The 20765-nt window shown below is 45.5% G+C and overlaps 1 protein-coding gene across 1 annotated transcript; it reads right to left on the bottom strand.

The window, feature by feature from the left end:
- Positions 1 to 2772: 2772 nt before the first annotated feature.
- Positions 2773 to 18341, bottom strand: LOC128400953 (tRNA N(3)-methylcytidine methyltransferase METTL2-like). The gene is made up of 9 exons (XM_053363706.1): positions 18240 to 18341; positions 16755 to 16846; positions 14274 to 14635; positions 12040 to 12089; positions 10312 to 10372; positions 8456 to 8595; positions 7582 to 7688; positions 4603 to 4668; positions 2773 to 3119 (listed from the first exon to the last, which is right to left on the bottom strand). The coding sequence occupies exons 1-9, from the start codon at positions 18329 to 18331 to the stop codon at positions 2926 to 2928; spliced, it is 1164 nt and encodes a 387-aa protein (XP_053219681.1). The 5' UTR covers positions 18332 to 18341; the 3' UTR covers positions 2773 to 2925.
- Between the last annotated feature and the right edge of the window lie 2424 nt (positions 18342 to 20765).

The raw sequence follows: 20765 nt of genomic DNA, 5'->3' as shown, positions 1-20765 counted from the left end.
CTGATGTCATTGCCCACCTGTCGAACTTTGCCCATCGGGGGTTAGGGAAGATGACAATCTGGTCCCTCAGGGTAGAAAGGTTCCCACACCTGAGCTAATGGAGGAATTCACACAGTGCTAAGTATGTGTCATGAACTGGTTTGGATGCAGAGCAGTAGTGGGAGACACCAGCTGGGGAAGAAGGCTGAGGGCCAGGGGATTGGTGGTGGAATGATGATGATGATGAGTGGTGAGAGGGAGAAGAGGGAACAGACTGGGAGAAGGAGGAGTCAGAAGCTGAAGAGGCAACAGGGTTTAGTGAGCAGGAAGAGGCTGTGGCAGAGAGCAGTCCAGAACCAGGGGCAGAAGAGGCAGCTAGAGAGGAGAGGCAGAGATGAGGCAGGCTGTTGAAGAAGCCAGGGGTCTACCCCTCCTGCTGCGACCAGCTCCCCTCTCCCCAGTCTACCAGAACATGCAGAGAGATGAAGATGGAGCAACGAGAGACAAGAAGGAACCTGAGATTGCTTGGGAAGGACCTGGGAAAGGAGACTTAGGGAGCTGCGGACCTCACACCTGACTCATTGGGGCAAGATCTACTGGGAAGAGTTGCTGTGCTCGCTAGGCCTGGTCTCTGAGCTTGTTTTTTCCCCCTTTGAATAAAGAGACTTAACTTCATTGACACCGTGTGAGTTATTGCTGACCTGCCCATGGCACGCCCCCTGAGAGTATGTGCAAGAACAGTCATCTCCACTAATGCAGACAGAAAGAGGGCACAAACGTTTCTCTTATGTTTTCAGCTAACCACTGTTACCCATTTGGAATCACAATAAGCCACAGTATATTTATGGAAGGAATGACTAGGTGAGCCTAAGGCTTATCTCTCTCTTCTGGTATGGCGGTTAACAGCCTTTATTTGTTTTTGATTAACCAGTTTCAAAATCTGAATAAATTTTAAGGACTGTTAATCTTTAGTTTGCTTGAAAAAAGTCAACTTCAAAAAATGGACTATGAAAATGGCTTCTTTAAACCATAATTAAAACTAGCCATAGTTTAGGGTTCAGACATAAGACTAAAATGCTGTCAACAAACAACAGAAACGTAATTTTCTAAACTCACAAACATGCTGAAAAAGAGAGGGCAAGGATAGTTAACAAGTTAATTATTGAACTAGGATGACTCCCATAAGAGTAAACCATGGTTTATTGTGACATCTGAACCATGGTCACTTTGTTGAGAGGCAAGTGGGAAGGGCAAAAGCCTGAATCTAGTGTGCAGAACAGCAAACCATGTTTAAAGACAAACTCCTTAGTGGAACCTGCTCACAAAATTGTTCATTCTGGGGTCAAGAAGCTAGCATTTGAAGCTGATGTTGCAAACCATAGTTTAAGCAAGCCGTGGTTTACTGTGTTGTCTGAATCACAGAACCAAAGTTAGAGAAGTTCCCATCAAGTATTGGCCGTACTATGGAGACATGAGTGAATTTATGAAGAACCCAAAGGAAATGGAAAGGAAATAAGCAGTTCAAAGCTCTTACATTTACCTATTGTACAGCTGCAGGTGCAATCCAAAATTAGGGCTCTTAACTGGCCAGAATGATTTTTCATTATGGTTTCCCCCCCTTCTTTTTCACAAGCAGGTGATCAGAGAATCTGCTTGCATTTAAAAAACTAACTTCATTCCCCATTATATGTGAATGCAGTAAACTCTGGTTAGTTTAAGTTATGATTAGTGAATAAGCCAGGGTTATAAATCACATTTCCATCTTCCATGTTTGCACTAAGCAACAGGCTAATATAGTTACTCCAAGTTCAGCCAGAATTGGAAGCTGTAGACTTTTTACCTTGCCGCCACAGCACAGAAGAGGATGGGGTCTATATGCACAGCTGAGGCTCATTCATTTGTGTCCCTCAGCCAATGGACATCATCCCTGATCACTGGCTATGGCTGATGGGAGTTGGCAGTCCAATATCTGCATGGCACAACATTGGCTGCCACTAAAGCATAGCTTCATATGCAAAATCTTTAAAAAGGTCTTTTAATTTTTTAAGCTTATTTTCACAAGTCTGGTTCAGTTTTGGAGATTACACAGGTAGGCTTTAACATGTTCTGTTTGCCTTAAATTCAGAATTGTTTTAAATATACTATAATTTAACTTTATCAAATTTGGCGGCAGGAGAGGGTTGTTCCATTTTTTTCTAGCGTGCTTGTGATGCAGTAACAATCACTTATGCCAGTGAATATTTGTTAAAACAACTTGAAATTATTCTAGAAACCCGCAAGATTCCCGGGACACTTTCTTAGACTCTTCCCCCACCCCACCAACGCCAACGTAGAAAAGTTATGTTGTAGGTATAAGAAGGCATGGTTATCATAAACTCCTTGAAGCAGTCAGAAACTGATGCAATGCTCTGAAACCCATGCTGATCTTGTTTAGATTTACCGGTAGTTAAACAGGCAGACCTGCATACATGGGAGACCTTGGTCTGATGCACGTTCCTGCATCTAAACATTTGGTCTGACGCATGTTCCTGCATGTTTGTTCAGCTCTGAAAAGTAGAGCTGACCATTTGGCAAGGGACTTCCCTCTTTCCTGGTCAAGTCAGTGGCCAGAAGCAGCCTCTCTAGCTAGGACCGCAGAAGGAGGTGCCATCATACTGTTTTTGCAGGAATAAACCCACCTAATTCAGTAGGAGGCCAAGGAACTCAGACCCCAGACCCCTGTAAGCCACAAAGTTGCATTACAGTTAATTGCAGGTACTTGGCATCTCAAGAAGTTTCTCCCCACCCACCAGGCAAATTTAAAAATTTTGCTCTGTATTGGGGCTTGTGCCAGTAAACTTTGTGCCTCTAATATAAGCACCATGCAGTCCTGTTTGCTGCACCAAGTCTGCAGTGAGTTCCCAAGTGTATTGGAGGCAACCGCCCAGGGGAGAGGTCCGAGTCTCGCTACGTGCAGCCACTAGGGTGAAAGCTGCTCCTTTCTCCTGGAGATTCCTTGTCGCCCTTTGGCTTGCGATATTTACACTGGATCCAGACTCTGTACATGGTGATTTGTTTCCCTCTGTTCACTTGGAGGCGGCGGTCCACAATGTTTTGGGCTTTCTCCAAGCCTGCTGTAGAGAACAGCAAATCCAGCTCATCTAAGGGACACAGGAAAGAAATGCAATGTTAAAGTATAACGCTGCAAAGCAGTTTGTGATGAAGATGGAAAAACCAAGATAATAACAATAAAACCAGTGATAATCTTTTAAAGAGATCGAAAGAGTAAAAAGGTTTTGCAGCCTATCGAACTGAGCAGTGGCAAAGATAGGTGAATACCTCTTGGAAGAAGAAAATTGACAGGCAAGGAAAGGATTGGATGATCATTTTGGTGGGACTACGGCATTAATTTGTATTTTATATAAACATGAATAAGGATACAATACATCCTCTTGTGCCTCATGGCATGTCGTAGTGAGATGTAAAAGGATTTTTATAAAAAGGTTGTCAGGCAGGCTTATATGGCAAAAAGCGATGTGTGACATAATTCTGATTCCAGGCCACAAACCGCACCATTAATTGAGCCCAGAAATAAAGATAAATATAATGTGATTTCGTTGACTGGTTCCAGTCTGAACACTGGCAGGTATAAATTAATATTTTATCTGGAAGAGAAATACAGAATTAAAAGACCCTCTGGCGCAGCCGCCTCCTGCAAGACAGGACCAGCGACAACAAACATCTACCCCCGTTCAGAGGTTCCATGCAGAAATAATTTAAGAACCCTGTACGTGTTGATACGATTGATACAAGTGTTTGAAATATCCTCACTGCTCAGTGGCAACAATCATGTTTCGCATGAACCATCGTTTTCCCAATTCAGATGCCACAGAAACCCAGAAACGGTGATATGAAATATGGGAGCCTGCAGCATTTTCCAAACAAACAGAATTTTTTGGCTGTGGCCTCTGAATCAAGCCCATGTAAGTCTTGAACCTTTTTTTATTGCATTGTCAGGGTTTTTGCTTTTTAATAAATTGGTGTCCAGTTCTCAGGATCACTGCTCCACATATGTAGAAAGGCCGCAATGGAAATGGCTCAGAGCATCATGTTATATGCATCCATCCTGGCATCATTTCTTCTCCCTGCCACCTGAACCAGCATCTTCTAAAACATCATTTCTTGCCTGCTTTGGGACAGAGACCAAGCCTGAGCTGATTCAGCCTTTAAATCAGTGACAGCCAATTGATAAAGAGTGCGGTAGGACCTGCAAGTTAGTTAAAGGTAAAGGGACCCCTGACCATTAGGTCCAGTCGTGGCCGACTCTGGGGTTGCGGCGCTCATCTCGCTTTACTGGCCAAGGGAGCCGGCGTACAGCTTCCGGGTCATGTGGCCAGCAGGACTAAGCCACTTCTGGCGAACCAGAGCAGCGCACGGAAATGCTGTTTACCTTCCCGCCGGAGCGGTACCTATTTATCTACTTGCACTTTGACGTGCTTTCGAACTGCTAGGTTGGCAGGAGCTGGGACTGAGCAATGGGAGCTCACTCCGTCATGGGGATTTGAACCGACGACGTTCTGATCGGCAAGCCCTAGGCTCAGTGGTTTAACCCACAGTGCCACCCGCGTCCCGCAAGTTCGTTACCTTGTGTGAAAAAATAAACTCTGGTGCCATCTCCTCTCACGTAGAAGTTATCAGCCAGACACTGACCTAAAAGAAAGGAATGAGAATTTTGACTGCAACTCAGTTCACTGTTGCTTCCACCTCCTCCAAAATACAGTGATGACAGCGATAAACTATCAATGGCCAAGAGGCTGATAAAGATATCTACCCTTTTTGGTTAATACTCAGGGACCTGCACGGAGAGATGTGGTTCTGCAATTCAGCAGTTGCAAAATGCTCAGAAAGAAAAGGAAAAAGGCCTGACAAGGTGTACATCAATTATGGTTTGTTATGCCTACCGGGACGCTGAGCGTCGTTTAGTCCGACCAATGTTCAAAATTAGCCATGTGCCTATTGGCCACTTGTGATCAAGTGAAGATGCCTGGGTCACCAAGATGTCCCTTGACATTTCCACCATCTGGAGGTACATGCCTGAGGATCCTTGGATCTAGACCGTTTTCACGCACTAATACTGTAGAATGCTATCCGTGAGATTTTACCTGCGCAATCAGGATGAATTTCAGGAACTAAAATGCTTTTCCAGTGCGGCCTGAGCAGGAGCAGTGAACAAGGTTATAGTGAATTGTTGCAGCTTGTCTTACTTACCCCACCCTACTGCTGTGCTCTGAGTTGTGAAAAATATTCTTAACGTTATGAATGGTCCATGTCAGCATTAAGATAAAGAGGTCGGAATCGGCCAATATATACAGGGCCGGATTTAGGTTTGATGAGGCCCAAAGCTACTGAAGGTAATGGGACCCTTTATATGTCCAGCTGTGCAGAACGCCTCAATTCCATGTCTTGCTCAGCCACTAGCAGAATCTGAGAGTGGGAGGTCCTTAAACTTTCCCCAGCAGAGTAGGCTCTTGACCCCCATCCGACGCCTCCCCTCTCTGCGTGTAAACCTACTGTGCAGAGAGGGCGTGGGTAAAGGGGGACCTGCCTCCCCCCCGCTTTGTTCATGCTCGGTGCTTTGGCTCTCTCTTGCATCCTCCAAGCCCTGCATCTCTTCCCCACTAGAGGCGGGGCTTCCCTCCTCCGCTGAGGAAGTGCTCCTTCCTACGATCTTTGGAGGCTCCCTGTAACCCAGCTGCCCTTCCACCTCTCGCCTCTGAGCTGATGGCAGTTCCCTGACAGGTTGATGCCCTGGCTGAAAGGGAGCAAGCCAACCTGTACTTTGCTCCCCAACATGCTCACAAGCACTCAGCACCTTACCAACTGAACACTGAAAATCTGGGGTTTTGCATTCTCCCATTTTGCAGCTGTATATTTGTGTCAGTTCCCCCTCCTTTAAATGTACAGAAGAAGTTTGCGGACTGCATGTTAAAAACCCAACCGCTGAGCAGCCTTCCCCAGCCCTTTGCCTTCCCTGCTCCTTGTCCATATCAGAAGCTCATCCTCAATATGCTGCACACACATCTCAAAGGTTGCAAGGTTTTTAGCTGGGGCAATTAGAATAAGATCCGCTCTTTGACTACTGATTCAAAACCTAAAATGTATTTTATATAATTGACTTTTTATTTTTTGTATAGCGTATTGTTGTTTCTTCGCTATGGCCGATGGCTGACGCAAATAAAGATTCATTCATTCATCTCACAGAGGGTGGAGCAAGAGCAAACAGGGACATCGCCTGGCTTAAAATTACTTCCTCGTTCGGCTGCGTGGGGATGAAAAAAGGTGGGCTTAGAGGCCCAAAAGTTAGCCTGTATGAAAACAACAACATCCATCCCCGGTACCTAAAAGCAGAAGTTACGTCTGTCATTCTCTCACAAGCACACGTTCCAGGACCGTGTTGGTGCCTTAACTTCCCGGTGAATGCTAGAGGTTTTGTTTCTCAAGTAATAATAATAATAATAATAATTTATTATTTATACCCCGCCCATCTGGCTGGGTTTCCCCAGCCACTCTGGGAGGCTTCCAACAGAATATTAAAATACAATAGTCTATTAAACATTAATAGCTTCCCTAAACAGGGCTGCCTTCAGATGTCTTCTAAAAGTCTGGTAGTTGTTTTTCTCTTTGGTATCTGGTGGGAGGGCGTTCCACAGGGCAGGTGTCACTACCGAGAAGGCCCTCTGCCTGGTTCCCTGTAACTTGGCTTCTCGCAGCGAGGGAACCGCCGGAAGGCCCTTGGCACTGGACCTCAGTGTCCAGGCAGAATGATGGGGGTGGAGACGCTCCTTCAGGTATACAGTGGTACCTCGGGTTAAGTACTTAATTCGTTCCGGAGGTCCGTACTTAACCTGAAACTGTTCTTAACCTGAAGCACCACTTTAGCTAATGGGGCCTCCTGCTGCTGCCGCACTGCCGGAACACGATTTCTGTTCTCATCCTGAAGCAAAGTTCTTAACCTGAAGCACTATTTCTGGGTTAGCAGAGTCTGTAACCTGAAGTGTATGTAACCTGAGGTACCACTGTACTGCACCGAGGCCGTTTAGGGCTTTAAAGGTCAGCACCAACACTTTGAATTGTGCTCGGAAACGTACTGGGAGCCAGTATAGGTCTTTCAAGATTGGTGTTATGTGGTCTCGGCGGCCACTCCCAGTCACCAGTCTAGCTGCCACATTCTGGATTAGTTGTAGTTTCCGGGTCACCTTCAAAGGTAGCCCCACATAGAGCGCATTGCAGTAGTCCAAGCGAGAGATAACTAGAGCATGCACCACTCTGGCAAGACAGTCTGCGGGCAGGTAGGGTCTCAGCCTGCATACCAGATGGAGCTGATAAACAGCTGCCCTGGACACAGAATTAACCTGTGCCCCCATGGACAGCTGTGAGTCGAAAATGACTCCCAGGCTGTGCTCCTGGTCCTTCAGGGGCACAGTTACCCCATTCAGGGCCAGGGAGTCCTCCACACCCGCTCACCCCTGTCCCCGCAAAACAGTACTTCTGTCTTGTAACCGCTGAGATGCAGAGGGGGCGACTGCTTCCTTTACTAAATGGCAATACTGCCTCTCCCCTTACCTTTTTTAAAGCGGAGTTGGGCTAGATCATAACGGCCATAATCTCGTAATAAAATAATTCCGCCAGGTTTTAGTAGTTTGCTAAGTCTGTTGATTACACACTGCATTCTGTGGGAGAAAAACAGAGGGAAAAGACTCAGCAGCCACTGAAACATGCTAGTACAGTGGTACCTCTAGTTACAAACTTAATTCGTTCCGGAGGTCCGTTCTTAACCTGAACCTGTTCTTAGCTAGAGGCGTGCTTTCACTTCGCTAATGTGGCCTCTTGCTGCCACTGTTCCGCCGGCATATGATTTCCGTTCTCATCCTGGGGCAAAGTTCTCAACTCGAGGTAACTCTTCCAGGTTAGCGGAGCTTGTAACCTGAAACGTTTGTAACCTGAGGCGTTTGTAACTCGAGGTACCACTGTAATCTAACAGTTCGGAATAACTAGTGAAAGCAAAATAAAGCTTCCAATAAACTACAGTGGTACCTCATGTTACATATGCTTCAGGTTACATACGCTTCAGGTTACAGACTCCGCTAACCCAGAAATATTACCTCAGGTTAAGAACTTTGCTTCAGAATGAGAACAGAAATTGTGCAGCGGTGGCGCGGCGGCAGCAGGAGGCCCCATTAGCTAAAGCTGTGCTTCAGGTTAAGAACAGTTTCAGGTTAAGAATGGACCTCCGGAACGAATTAAGTTCTTAACCCGAGGTATTACTGTAATTTTGTTGCCCGTATTCAGCATAGTTAACCCATGTGCTTACAGGTGCTCTAGATTTGCTGCAGTTATACAAAATGCAACTTTGCAAAATATCCCTCCCCCCGCAACACCCCCCCCCCCCACATATTAGGCAAGTACAGACACAGCAGCAGCAGAATGACATACGTACTTTTCCGGGAGCAGAGCAGAAAGGACGAAGATGAGAACCACAACGTCCACGCTTTCGTCTGGCATCGGAAAGGGGGTCCCGGTCTCACACAGGTCATGGACAAAGGCGAAGCAGCGAGAGGTGTCATATTCCGGATGGGCCTGTATGTTCACACAAGTATTCTTTGAGCACACTTCACGTTCTACCCTTGCCACAACCCTGCGGAACAGATTAAGCCGAGAATCGGCAGCCTGCCCACGTCAACCCTACATGTCACAAAGTGCAGTTCAATTACTTCAGGTTTCCTCAAACTCAGCCCTCCAGATGTTTTGAGACTACAATTCCCATCATCCCTGACCACTGGTGCTGTAAGCTAGGGATGCTGGGAGTTGTAGTCCCAAACATCTGGAGGGCCGGAGTTTGCCTGTGCTAGCTAGGGATCATGGGAGTTGTAGACCAAAAACATCTGGAGGACCGAGTTTGAGGAAGCCTGAATTGGGTGGTATGTGGGAGGGGGCACTGTATTTAGGACACATCTGAAAGCTCACCTGTTCTCACTGGCTTTTGCCTGAAATAATCTTTATTTACTGCCTTCTTTGCTGCTCTGTGTCCTGTTTTGAGCTGTGTTTATGTCTGTATTATCTATTTATTATCACCACCACTTTGATGACTTGAGGAAAGCTTTGATTCTTAAAGGTGACATGCAAAGTATTTTAAATAAAATTTTTGCTGAATAGAGCTTTTTATCTTGATCTTCAAGGCCAAATGTGCAAACCAAACACACACCCTCCCATCAGATATCAAGGAAACAACAACTATCTGATTTTTAGAAGGCATCTGAAGGCAGCCCTGTTTAGGGAAGTTTTTAATGTTTGATGTTTTATCACTTTATTATTATTAATATTCTGTTGGGAGCCACCCAGAGTGGGTGGGGTATAAATAATAATAATAATAATAAGTAGTATTAGTAGTAGTAGTAGTAGTTGTAGTTGTTGTCACACTGCCCTAATTTCTAAATCTGAAACAAAGCATGCATCATATATTAAACTTGTGACACGGTACTTCGTTAAACTGGGAATATTAATTTATGCTCTTGTCATTAAGCTTATTTATGATAGAACTGTTTGTATGATTTTGTAATTTTGGTCTATTGCTATCCTCTGTGTTTATTGCTTTTCTTCCCCCCTCCGGGATTGAAAGAATGAATAACAGGCTAGAAATACTGCAGATAAAATAAAGTGTTGGTTCTGACCTTTAAAGCCCTAAATGGCCTCGGCCCAGTATACCTGAAGGAGCGTCTCCACCCCCATCATTCTGCCCGGACACTGAGGTCCAGCTCTGAGGGCCTTCTGGTGGTTCCTTCGCTGTGAGAAGCCAAGTTACAGGGAACCAGGCAGAGGGCCTTCTCGGTGGTGGCACCTGCCCTGTGGAATGTTCTCCCACCAGATGTCAAAGAGAACAACAACTACCAGACTTTTAGAAGACATCTGAAGGTAGCCCTGTTTAGGGAAGCTTTTAATGTTTGACGGACTACTGTATTTTAATATTTTGTTGGGAGCCGCCCAGAGTGGCTGGGGAAACCCAGCTAGATCGGTGGGGTATAAATAAATTATTATTATTATTAAATAAAGATAGCTGCTCCCAGAGGTCAAAGAGGAAGGCCTCCACCCAGCTCCTGCCAATGTTCTCCAGCGAGGTCTCTACTCACCAGCTACTAGGCAAAGAGTCAAAGGGCAAAAGCCTTCCTGACATTAACAACAGAATTGTATTAAGTTACAACAGCAAAGGCCAAGTACTTTTAGAAACACAGTGGTATTTCCCACCTAGCCAAGACGATTAAACCACCTTCTCTTACTAAGCTTTGGTTTTTTTTTTACCTGGACGAGCTCTACCGCTGTTTTGGAGAAGTCACAGCAATATACAAACAAACCCGGATCACTGAAATAAACCAGAGAAGACTGGTAAGGCAGATAGAACAGGGAACGAATGCGGACTAAGGGGTTCAAATTTACACTGTGCTATGATCTTAAAGAGAATTTTTACAAAGTGACGTATCGTTGGTATTTAACTTCTGAGAAATTAATAAACAAAGATGTTTCAAATGCTTGCTGGAAATGCCAAGAACATGAAGGGACATTTTATCATGCTTAGTGGACATATAAAAAGGCTTTAAAAAATTGGATGTGGATACATACGTTTTAAAGGTTAATATTCAATCGATGCCAGAATTTGTTTCTTTTATGACTAACAGATACACAGTTAGAAAAGGGTTATGGAAGATTACAGTGCCAGATTGCTATTTGCACAAAGATGGAAAGATACAGCCCTAGCCACTATAGAGGATTGGCTGATAAAACTATTGGACTTGGCTGAGATAGCAAAGTTTAATTGGAGAAAAATCATTACCGACATTTGTTAAGGTTTGGAAATTTCTTACGGACTTTTTGCATGAAAGAGAAAATGATATTATCTGGATTTGAAGGAAAAAAATGCTGGTTTATGAAAGATAGAATGGCTGGGATCATAAGGAACGAATATCATATGTAGCTGCAGGACAGAGAACCGGAAGTCCAAACAGTGTAAAGAAAGCCCCACAGTGCCTCTGTTCTCTTTGGGGCTCCCTAGAGGGTTTTGGTGTGTTTTTTTGGGGTTTATAAAAAATATGCATTCTTCAGGTTTATACATTTCACAAATTTTACAATCATTTTGACATTTCAAAACTTGACTTCCTTCCCCCTCTTTCTGCAGTTCCTTAAATTTATTTTTAATATCTTCTGCATATCCAAATTAACTTAATTGGCTGATTTATTCCTCTTCTTTAAATATATGCTTTTATGAAACTGCAAGTTATTGCAACAATCCTGCCAATGTTCTTAACAGTTTATAATTTGTTTGTAAATATTCCATAAACTATTTCCACTCTTTTATTTTTAAAACTTGTAATCTTGATTTCTTATTCTTCTTGTAAGTTTCACCATTTCTGCATATTCCATAAGTTTTTGTATCTATTCTTCCTTTGCTGGTATTTCTGCTTCTTTCTATTTTGGGGCGAGTAACATTCTTGCTGCTGTAGTCGCATACAGAAATAAATTTCTATAGAGTTTAGGTTGTTCTGTCCCTATAATTCCCAAAAGAAAAGCTTCTGGGTTTTTTTTAACAAAGGTTATTTTAAACATCCTTTTCATTTCATGATATATCATTTCCCAGTAAGCTTTAACTTTACTACAGGACCACCAGTTATGATAAAAAGAACCTTCTTTCTCTATACAAGGGTTTCCTTATGAGCCACGAGAACTTTTTGGCTCTCTCTGGCCATTTCCGGGTTGGAATTGAATTATTTCCCGGCACCATGCATATGCACAATCATGCGCGAGTAGAATGTGCATGAGTGAGGGGGATGCCTGTACCTCGATGTCAAAAATCCTCTGCACGGTGGAAGCAAAGGAAGAAGACGAGGTCACATGTGGGTCATTTTTGCCATGGTGGGAACATTGGGAATCCCAATGAAAGCAACATGAAACAGAACCATTCTAGATACCAAGTCTAAAAAACCATCTTATTGGTTTGTAAACCTCAGCATATGATCTGCTTGCCGTCTCTCTTACTTGTTGGTTTGGAGGATGGGGAAAACAGTGTTTCCTGCTCCACAGCCCACCTGCCAATAAAGCAAACATAGTGAATATTTTCAAGCCTCTCCCCTTATGCTCTCATTTAATGCCAATATCAAATACATTTCTCCCCGGGTCAGCAACTAGCTTTTTACAGGAGGGAGGGCTGCCTTGAAATACTGTATTTTTCCGTGTATAATTAATAATAATAATAATAATAATAATAATAATAATAATTTATTTGTACCCTGCCCATCTGGCTGGGTTTCTCCAGCCACTCTGGGCAGCTTCCAACAAAGATTAAAATACATTAAAATGCCAGACATTAAAAACTTCCCCGAACAGGGCTGCCTTCAGATGTCTTCTAAATGTCAGGTAGTTGTTTATCTCTTTGACATCTGATGGGAGGGCATCCCACAGGGCGGGTGCCACTAGGCCCTCTGCCTGGTTCCCTGTAGCTTTGCTTCTCGCAGCCAGGGAACCGCCAGAAGGCCCTTGGTGCTGGATCTCAGCATCTGGGCAGAACATTGGGGGGTGGAGATGCTCCTTCAGGTATACACGCCCCCATGTATAAGACACCCCCTATTTGGGGGGAATCCAAATTAAGAAAACGGGGGAGAAATGCCCAGAGTTGTTGAGCTTTTTTGGGGGTGGGGTGGGGTTGACACCTCCAATCAAGCCTGGCCCTTTCCTCAGTCACCAATAACACACCCAATAGCCGCGGACGCTATCTGGCTCCCGGCAACATATAACACGTGTTGGGATACTGCCAGGGAGACAAAGGCCATCATAGCCCCCAAGCCGGCTGCCGGACGATCCATCGACCTCCCGTAGACAGGCAATATCAGCAATTAGCGACACGAAGCCTTAGAAATCAGTATTCCACATTCTTAGGCTGGTGCACACTCTGTCAGCAGAATTCACACAGCAAAAGATGCACAGCAGGAGAGCATATTTACAGTTTATTCAGCGTTGATCAGAACAAAGAAAAACATGACCGCCTGCATCGGTATGCTTAGGCAACAAGGAAGAAACGAAAGCAACTGAAAACATAAACATCCTGTGAACAGGAAATACGCAGACTCTGTGACTCACAAAGCCTGCTCCCTTTTAAGGTGGAACGGAAATATCCTAACAACACGGCCCCCCATGCACTATCGGTGTATAAGATGAGCTCAAAATTTACAACATGATCTTTTAATAAAAAAACCTAATCTTATACACGGAAAAATACGGTAATGATGGGGTGTGGCTGGCCAGGGCACCACCCCACTCTGAAACAGACTGCCACAGGCCCCATGACAATGCCCTCCTCCCCTCCACACAGGGGCATCATATGGTATCACTCAGGGACTATGTCTGGCCCAGGGGCTGCCAGCTGCAGACTCCTTTAATCACCACCCCCTGCAATTATCTTGAAATTATGCCTCTCAAAACTACAAAACTCGTGATCATGCAGTGAAACTGAAAGGCATCATGGCTGTATGCACAGAAAGGAAAGCTCTTCTAACAAAATGGCATCAAAGAAGTTTTATATGGCCAATGTGTCTACTGGCGCCCACTAACCACATAAAAACAGAATCAAAACCTTTTATGTTCACAGCTAATATCTCTCCAATAACTGTTGGAATTCTTGCTCCATGATTGCAGTCATGGGATTGTTGTCTATCACATGATGGTGTATGTTTCGACTCCACAGAGTGGGAAGTGACAGAGACAGGATGTTTGTGTTACTGTGTTCCATGAAGTGGGACTATTGTCCTTTGTTCTTTTTCTCTTTGCTGTCTGATGCTAGAGAGAGAAGGAGCCATGTTGCAGTGCTCCGTGTGGGTTTAGATGTAAATAAAGTAGATTAGCCAAAATGCTGATTTGCTGAAGTCTGTCACGCAAGTTGTGCAAACTCTGCGGATCCCTAAGTGTGCCGGTGCCGGTTGGCATCAGTTGCTGTGATGTTTGGGCAGAAGAAAGCTTTTGAAGCTCCCGAATGACTGACCAGAAGGGAGAGAACATGCCAGTCAGGCATGTGTCTCTACCAGGGTCCTACTCGAGTGTAGGCTGCGCTCCTGACAACTACAGGGGGGGGGAGTGGATCAATAGCACAGGGTAAACATCACCGTTAAACCCCATCCGTGAGTCTCCCCAAAGCCTATTGTTGGTAGGCAGAACGCTGAGCTAAGTGGAACTATTCGCCCAACAAAGCATGCTTTGATTCCGATTCACTGTGTAGTTACCTCTAGTATTCTGTAAGTAGCAGATGACCCTGGGAAGTCTCTTAGTTTTTGTTCCCCCAGTTTCTGCGCTGCCACTTCTGTTTGCGTTTGGTGGGTGGAGTTACAACTGTTTATCTCCGAGTCCTGGCGCTCCAAGATCCCAGTCTCCGGTGAACTAAGTCCATTGCACTCCCGAAGGCCTGAGCCTTTTGTGTTTTTCGCAGCAGCAGCCTCAGAGGCACACACGTCAACCGTATTGGCATTCTGGTTTGGAGCCAGCTCAGGAAATTCGGTGAACAGCCAGTGTCGGTCCTTGAAAAACCCATTTTCGTGGGTTTTGTAAAAGTTATTCCAATACTTGCTGGCACTGGTCTCATAAGCATCTGCAAAGAAGGGTACAAGTGAGAAAAACTCCAGTCCAAGTCCTTGACCAGAGAAGGAGCTTTGCAGTTTAGGAGACAACACCTTAAACCTAGAAGAAACTCTCAGTGGTTTTTTTAAAATTAAGCCAGCTAAATATTTTTTCCATCAAACTCACTCCAAGGAAGCAAATCCCAGAAGACGTATTTTGCTATGTAATTGTTCCCAGTGACGTAGGTTTCCAAACATCCTATTTGCAAAAACCTCCTCCGTAGATTGATTCAAAAAGCAGGCTGTGGGTCTAATTTTTAATATCAAAAGGGGCGTGTGGGTGAGGGGAGTCAAAACTCTCCCTTCCTACAGTCCATCACGCCAAGCACTTTCCAGGTTGGTTCACTTCTGCTATCAGAGCTAAGCTGAGGAATAGGACAGATTGAGTCATCGACCACAGAGAGTTCCGCTCCCCTTAACTGTTTACAGCTTTGGATGCTGAGATCAGACCTGCACCCCCCCCCCCAGTTTATGCCTGAATGGGGAAGACAAATATGATGGGTTGTCTAATGGTTATGGGGTTGCTCGTGCATAAGTTGCCGCCACTCCTGGGTAGGTGGCCTGGTTAAACCTTTCCTGACTGGACAGCCCCTCACTTCGTGGCTGCTCAGTCGCTGGCAGAATCCGACAGTGGGCGTTTCTTCAACCTTTTCCAACATAAAAGTTGTTTGACGCCCAGTCTCCTCCTGGCCTCCCTGCGCGGAAGCCTTCTGCGCAGGGTGGGCGTGGGTAGCGGAGGACCTGTGCTCTCTCCGCTGGTGTCCAGTGAAGAGTCTCGGAGCCTGCTCTCCGCTTCCCCCATTGGCCCCCCTCCATCCCTGGTGTCACGCTGAATTTCTTCCCCAACAGGAGACCTGCCTCTCTCCCTACTTGGCCCCTCTCCAGCATCGTCGTGGAGCCTCTCCTCCTCCTCTCGTTCCGATGGCAGTTCCCTGACAGGTTGCCACCATCGTATCTATTTTGACAAACATACCCAGACCTGTAAAAACTATGGTTTGTGGTATTAGGTCAAGCCAGTTTCCAGTAGCTGTTGGGAGATAATTTCCAGAAACCTGCGTACTAAAAATATGGGGTGGGTGGCATTCTATACACAGGATAGTCAAATCTATACTAACCTTTATGTTTCGATTATTTTTATTACGTATTTTGTGCTTCGATTATTTTTATTATGTATTTTGTGCTCTGTACACCGTAACTTTGTGTTGTGAACTGCCCAGGGATCTACGGGTATAAGGCAGTATACAAATTTAATAAATAAATTAAAAATAAACAAACATGGAACTCATTGGGCACCTCAAAATGCACAAGCAGCAGAAGGGTGGGCTAAAATCTCCCCCTGCTTGCTTTGCAAGCTTATTTTGCATACAGATATGGAAACCTCCATGTGAATTCTGTGATGGTATGTTACACATGAAGATTTAGCACGCTTCAAAGTTGGGTATAAAAGATAATGAGATTTTTTTACTTTTATTGCAACATGAAATTGTAATCATAATTTTTATCGTAATAACAGATTGTGTAAATTTTCTTTCCTTTTCCCTCCCCTCTTAAGTTGTACCCCCTTTTCAGTATTGTTCCCTTTTTCTGTTATGTAATAAGCAGGGGGAGGGGAAGAGAAAAGATTTAGCAAGCTTCAAAGGATGTTCGAACTGGGCATCACTTGGCATACTTAACCCTTTGTCAGTTTTCAAATATTCAAAATAACCAGTGTGATCCATTGGATTGGGAGGCTTAAGCACAATACCTAGCAAACACGGATTCAGTGGGCAAGCACATCTATCTCGCCTTCCTATGTGTAAAAAGGGAAAACGGCAACAAACCCACAGCGTTCCAAGAAGCACAAACCTTTGAGGCTGACTTGTGAGAATGCCAAAGTTAATAGCGATTTGGAACTCTGCTTCACAAACACAAGTCCCAATGGCACAAAACTGGCATATGAGTCATAAAACGAACCTACGGGCACAATCCTCCAGCGTAACGTTAAGACTAATTTGCTCTGTTGACTTCAGTGGGGCTTAATCACACCTCATTTCTTCTAGACTGGCTAGAGATATCACTGCCAGAAGAGGTGATATCGTGCACTAATAATACCTTGCTGATCTTGTGGCACAATCTCTGTGCTGTTCTCTTGGACCTTCGCTTGTGCTGCGGCTTCCTGCTCCTCAGACCACTCCACGTTATCCCTGCGGGAAGCAAAGAAGTATTTATCTGGTTTTGTTAACCCTAGATACCGGAATCCATCTGTGCCGAGCTAGCCTTGCCTGCAAGTGTACCATTGGCTCCCATTATGTTTCCGAGCACAATTCAAAGTGCTCGGCCCAGTATACCTGAAGGAGCGTCTCCACCCGCATCGTTCAGCCCGGACACTGAGGTCTAGCTCTGAGCGCCTTCTGGCGGTTCCCTCCCTGAGAGGTGAGGTTACAGGGAACCAGACAGAGGGCCTTCTTGGTGGTGGCGCCCGCCCTGTGGAACGCCCTCCCATCAGATTTCAAAGAAATACAGTAGACCTTCCAAATACGAATTAAATTCATTCTGGGGGTCTGTCCACAACCTGAAAAGTCCGTAGGTGGAGGCGCTGCTTCTTCGCACGGCACCCGAAAGTTACGTATCCAGAGTGGTACGTAACTAGAGGGTCCACTGTAAACAATTAACTGATGTTTAGAAGACATCTGAAGGCAGCCCTGTTTAGGGAAGTTTTTTAATGACTGATGTTTTAATGTATTTTGTGGGTTAAACCACAGGGCCTAGGACTTGCCGATCAGAAGGTCGGCGGTTTGAATCCCCATGACGGGGTGAGCTCCTGTTGCTCGGTCCCAGCTCCTGCCAACCTAGCAGTTCGAAAGCACGTCAAAGTGCAAGTAGATAAATAGGTACCGCTCCGGCAGGGAGGTAAACGTCGTTTCCGTGCGCTGCTCTGGTTCACCAGAAGCGGCTTAGTCATGCTGGCCACATGACCCGGAAGCTGTACGCCAGCTCCGTCGGCTAATAAAGCGAGATGAGCGCCGCAACCCCAGAGTCGGCCACGACTGGACCTAATGGTCAGGGGTCCCTTTACCTTTACCCTTTTGTTGTAAGCCTCCTAGAGTGGCTGCTGAAACCCAGCCAGATGGGCAGGGTATATGTAAGTAAGAAATAAATAAATCCATCCATCCATCCATAAATAAACGAATAAATAAATATATAATTAACTACCACTATTACTACTACTATTAACCAGCAGACAAACTGGCCTCGAAGATCTAGGGCAACATAGTCCTGAACAACTGTGTTAATCTGGGGATGGGGGCGGGTGGACTGACAGATTCTGAAATGAAAGAGAAGCCTTGCCAACAGAAATCGGAAGGGACCCGAGGGTCATCTAGCCCAACCCCCTACAATGCAAGAATCTCAGCTATAGCATCCATGACAGATGGCCATGCTTAAAAACCTCGAAGGGAGGAGAGTGCACGACCTCCTCTTTCACTGCAAGCTCCACGCGGGCAGGGACCTTCCTCCTTGGTTTTGATGGCAGCTAGATCGGTACAAAGCGGAAAAACTCGCACCGCAGTCCTCATTTCCCCCACCTCTCCTCCTTACCAGGCGTTGTGCTGGAAGAGGCGAGCCGGGTCGGTGAGGAAGCGGTTCCCAAACTGCTTCCTTCTCCTCCCGTCCTGGCTGGGCGCCGCCATAAGCACGAGAGGAAGGAAGGAAAGAAGGCGGGAGGGAACTGAACCCGGAAGCAGACCGCAGTGTGACGCTTCTGTCGTTTGCGCGGAATAGGAAAAGACGCGCGGAATGCGCATGCGCAGTCGGGCTTGCCAACGCCTCCTTCCTCCGCGCTTAATTTTCCCGGCGGCGCGTTTCCTCGGGTGGACCAGAATGAGAACTATTCGGCCCCGTCTAAGCTTCCCGACTCGTAGAGCTAGAAACTTGCAGAGCGGCACGTGGAGTGAATCGCGTTTTTCAGTAGATTGTTGTATTTCCCTCCGCCTAGAGGAGGGAAGTCACTCTGCATCAAAGAGACCAGCTGAACTGGGTCAAGCCGAAAAAGGTCCAGTATCCCATCTTCTCGCAGTGGATACAGGATTGCAGCCTCAGGTGCCTTGCGAGGAAAGCGCAGTCCATTGGCCCTGAGAAATCAGAATGTTTGTTTGTGGTGGTGAACTGCGATTATGCAGTCGTAAAAAAAAGGCAGTTTGCTACACCTTAAGGCGGGATGGGGAAAGTGGAGGGAGCAAGCAAGATTTCCAGTACAGTGGTACCTCAGGTTACACATGCTTCAGGTTACATACGCTTCAGGTTACAGACTCCGCTAACTCAGAAATAGTGCTTCAGGTTAAGAACTTTGCTTCAGGATGAGAACAGAAATCGTGCTCCGGCGGTGCGGCAGCAGCAGGAGGCCCCATTAGCTAAAGTGGTGCTTCAGGTTAAGAACAGTTTCAGGTTAAGTACGGACCTCCGGAACGAATTAAGTACTTAACCTGAGGTGCCACTGTAATGAGAAGGTACGGCTTCAGTCCCCTGCATTCCTTTGGTGTCCCCTCTACCTTGATTACCACAATCAGAATAGTTATGCAGCGGCTTGAAGCACAATGAGGTCACTTCCTCCCTCATTGTATTTGCATGTTGTTGTACAAACAAAGAGAACAACAACAACAACATTATACCCCGCCCTCCCCGGCCAGGGCCAGGCTCAGGGTGGCTAACACCAGTAAAATTACAGTAAAAACATAATAGGAAAAGGGGAAAAAACCACAATTTAAAATACAGGTTAAAATGCAATTTAAAATGCAGCCCCATTTTAAAAGTAGGCCATAGATCAAAACCATAAGGGGAGGGAAACATAAGGGTCAGACTGAGTCCAAACCAAAGGCCAGGCAGAACAGCTCTGTCTTGCAGGCCCTGCGGAAAGATGTCAAGTCCTGCAGGGCCCTGGTCTCTTGTGACAGAGCGTTCCACCAAGTCAGAGCCAGTACTGAAAAGACCCTGGCCCTAGTTGAGACCAATCTAACCACCTTGCGACCTGGGACCTCCAAAATATTTTCATTTGTGGACCTTAAGGTCCTCTGCGGGGCATACTAGGAGAGGCGGTCCTGTAGGTACGAGGATCCTAGGCCGGGGGGTGAAATGCTTCCACCTGATGCACATTACCTGCTTGGTATTCCCACACCTGCAACCCTTGTGAACTATTCATGAAGCTGTCATCTGCACACATGCAATGGCTGTCTCAAACGTACACACCTAAGCTTAACTGCAAAGTGAATGTGGCTCCCGTTTTCAAATCGGATGGAAGCTGTTTTGAGGGAAAATGCATCAAGCAGCAGCATTTCTGAATAAACTACCGGGCAGGTATGGATTGCTGGTAATTCCATGTAGGGTTGCTGGAATTTCACGGACATAGCAGAGGTACTGAGTTGGAAGCAGTGTCTGGACAGAAATGACTAAAAAATGCCCAGGAAAATCTGGACATATGGCAACCCATGTCGGCAGTGTCATTTTTGGCAATGTTCATTAAAAATAGCTCAAAAACTTGTGATTTTGCCATAAAAAGCTCAACAACTTTACATTTGTGTCCAGATTATCACTTTTTGAAATATGGCAACCCTATGTGTATGTTGTTGTTGTTGTTTAGTCGTTTAGTCGTGTCCGACTCTTTGTGACCCCATGGACCAGAGCATGCCAGGCACTCCTGTCTTCCACTGCCTCCCGCAGTTTGGTCAAACTCATGCTGGTAGCTTCAAGAACACTGTCCAACCATCTCGTCCTCTGTCGTCCCCTTCTCCTTGTGCCCTCTATCTTTCCCAACATCAGGGTCTTTTCCAGGGAGTCTTCTCTTCTCATGAGATGGCCAAAGTATTGGAGTCTCAGCTTCAGGATCCTATGTGTATACTGAGCTTCAAATACCAGCAGCAGGTGTGCAGTGGAACCAGAGTTAAGCAGTAATGTGTATACAACCTAAATCGTGCAAAAACATACACATGTTGCTTTGTATAAATTACCTAGGTTGTAAAATTCAGGTTTGTGTGGTGCACAATCTTTTAAGAAGCACGCTGTAAACCCAGACCTGATATCAGTCTCATTTAACTTTCAAATATGGCTGAGTTAGATTTGGGGAGCATGACT

The sequence above is a fragment of the Podarcis raffonei genome, chromosome 13 (assembly GCF_027172205.1).
Source record: "Podarcis raffonei isolate rPodRaf1 chromosome 13, rPodRaf1.pri, whole genome shotgun sequence".
Taxonomy (NCBI): Eukaryota; Metazoa; Chordata; class Lepidosauria; order Squamata; family Lacertidae; genus Podarcis; species Podarcis raffonei.
This window is presented reverse-complemented; position numbering and strand designations above follow the sequence as displayed.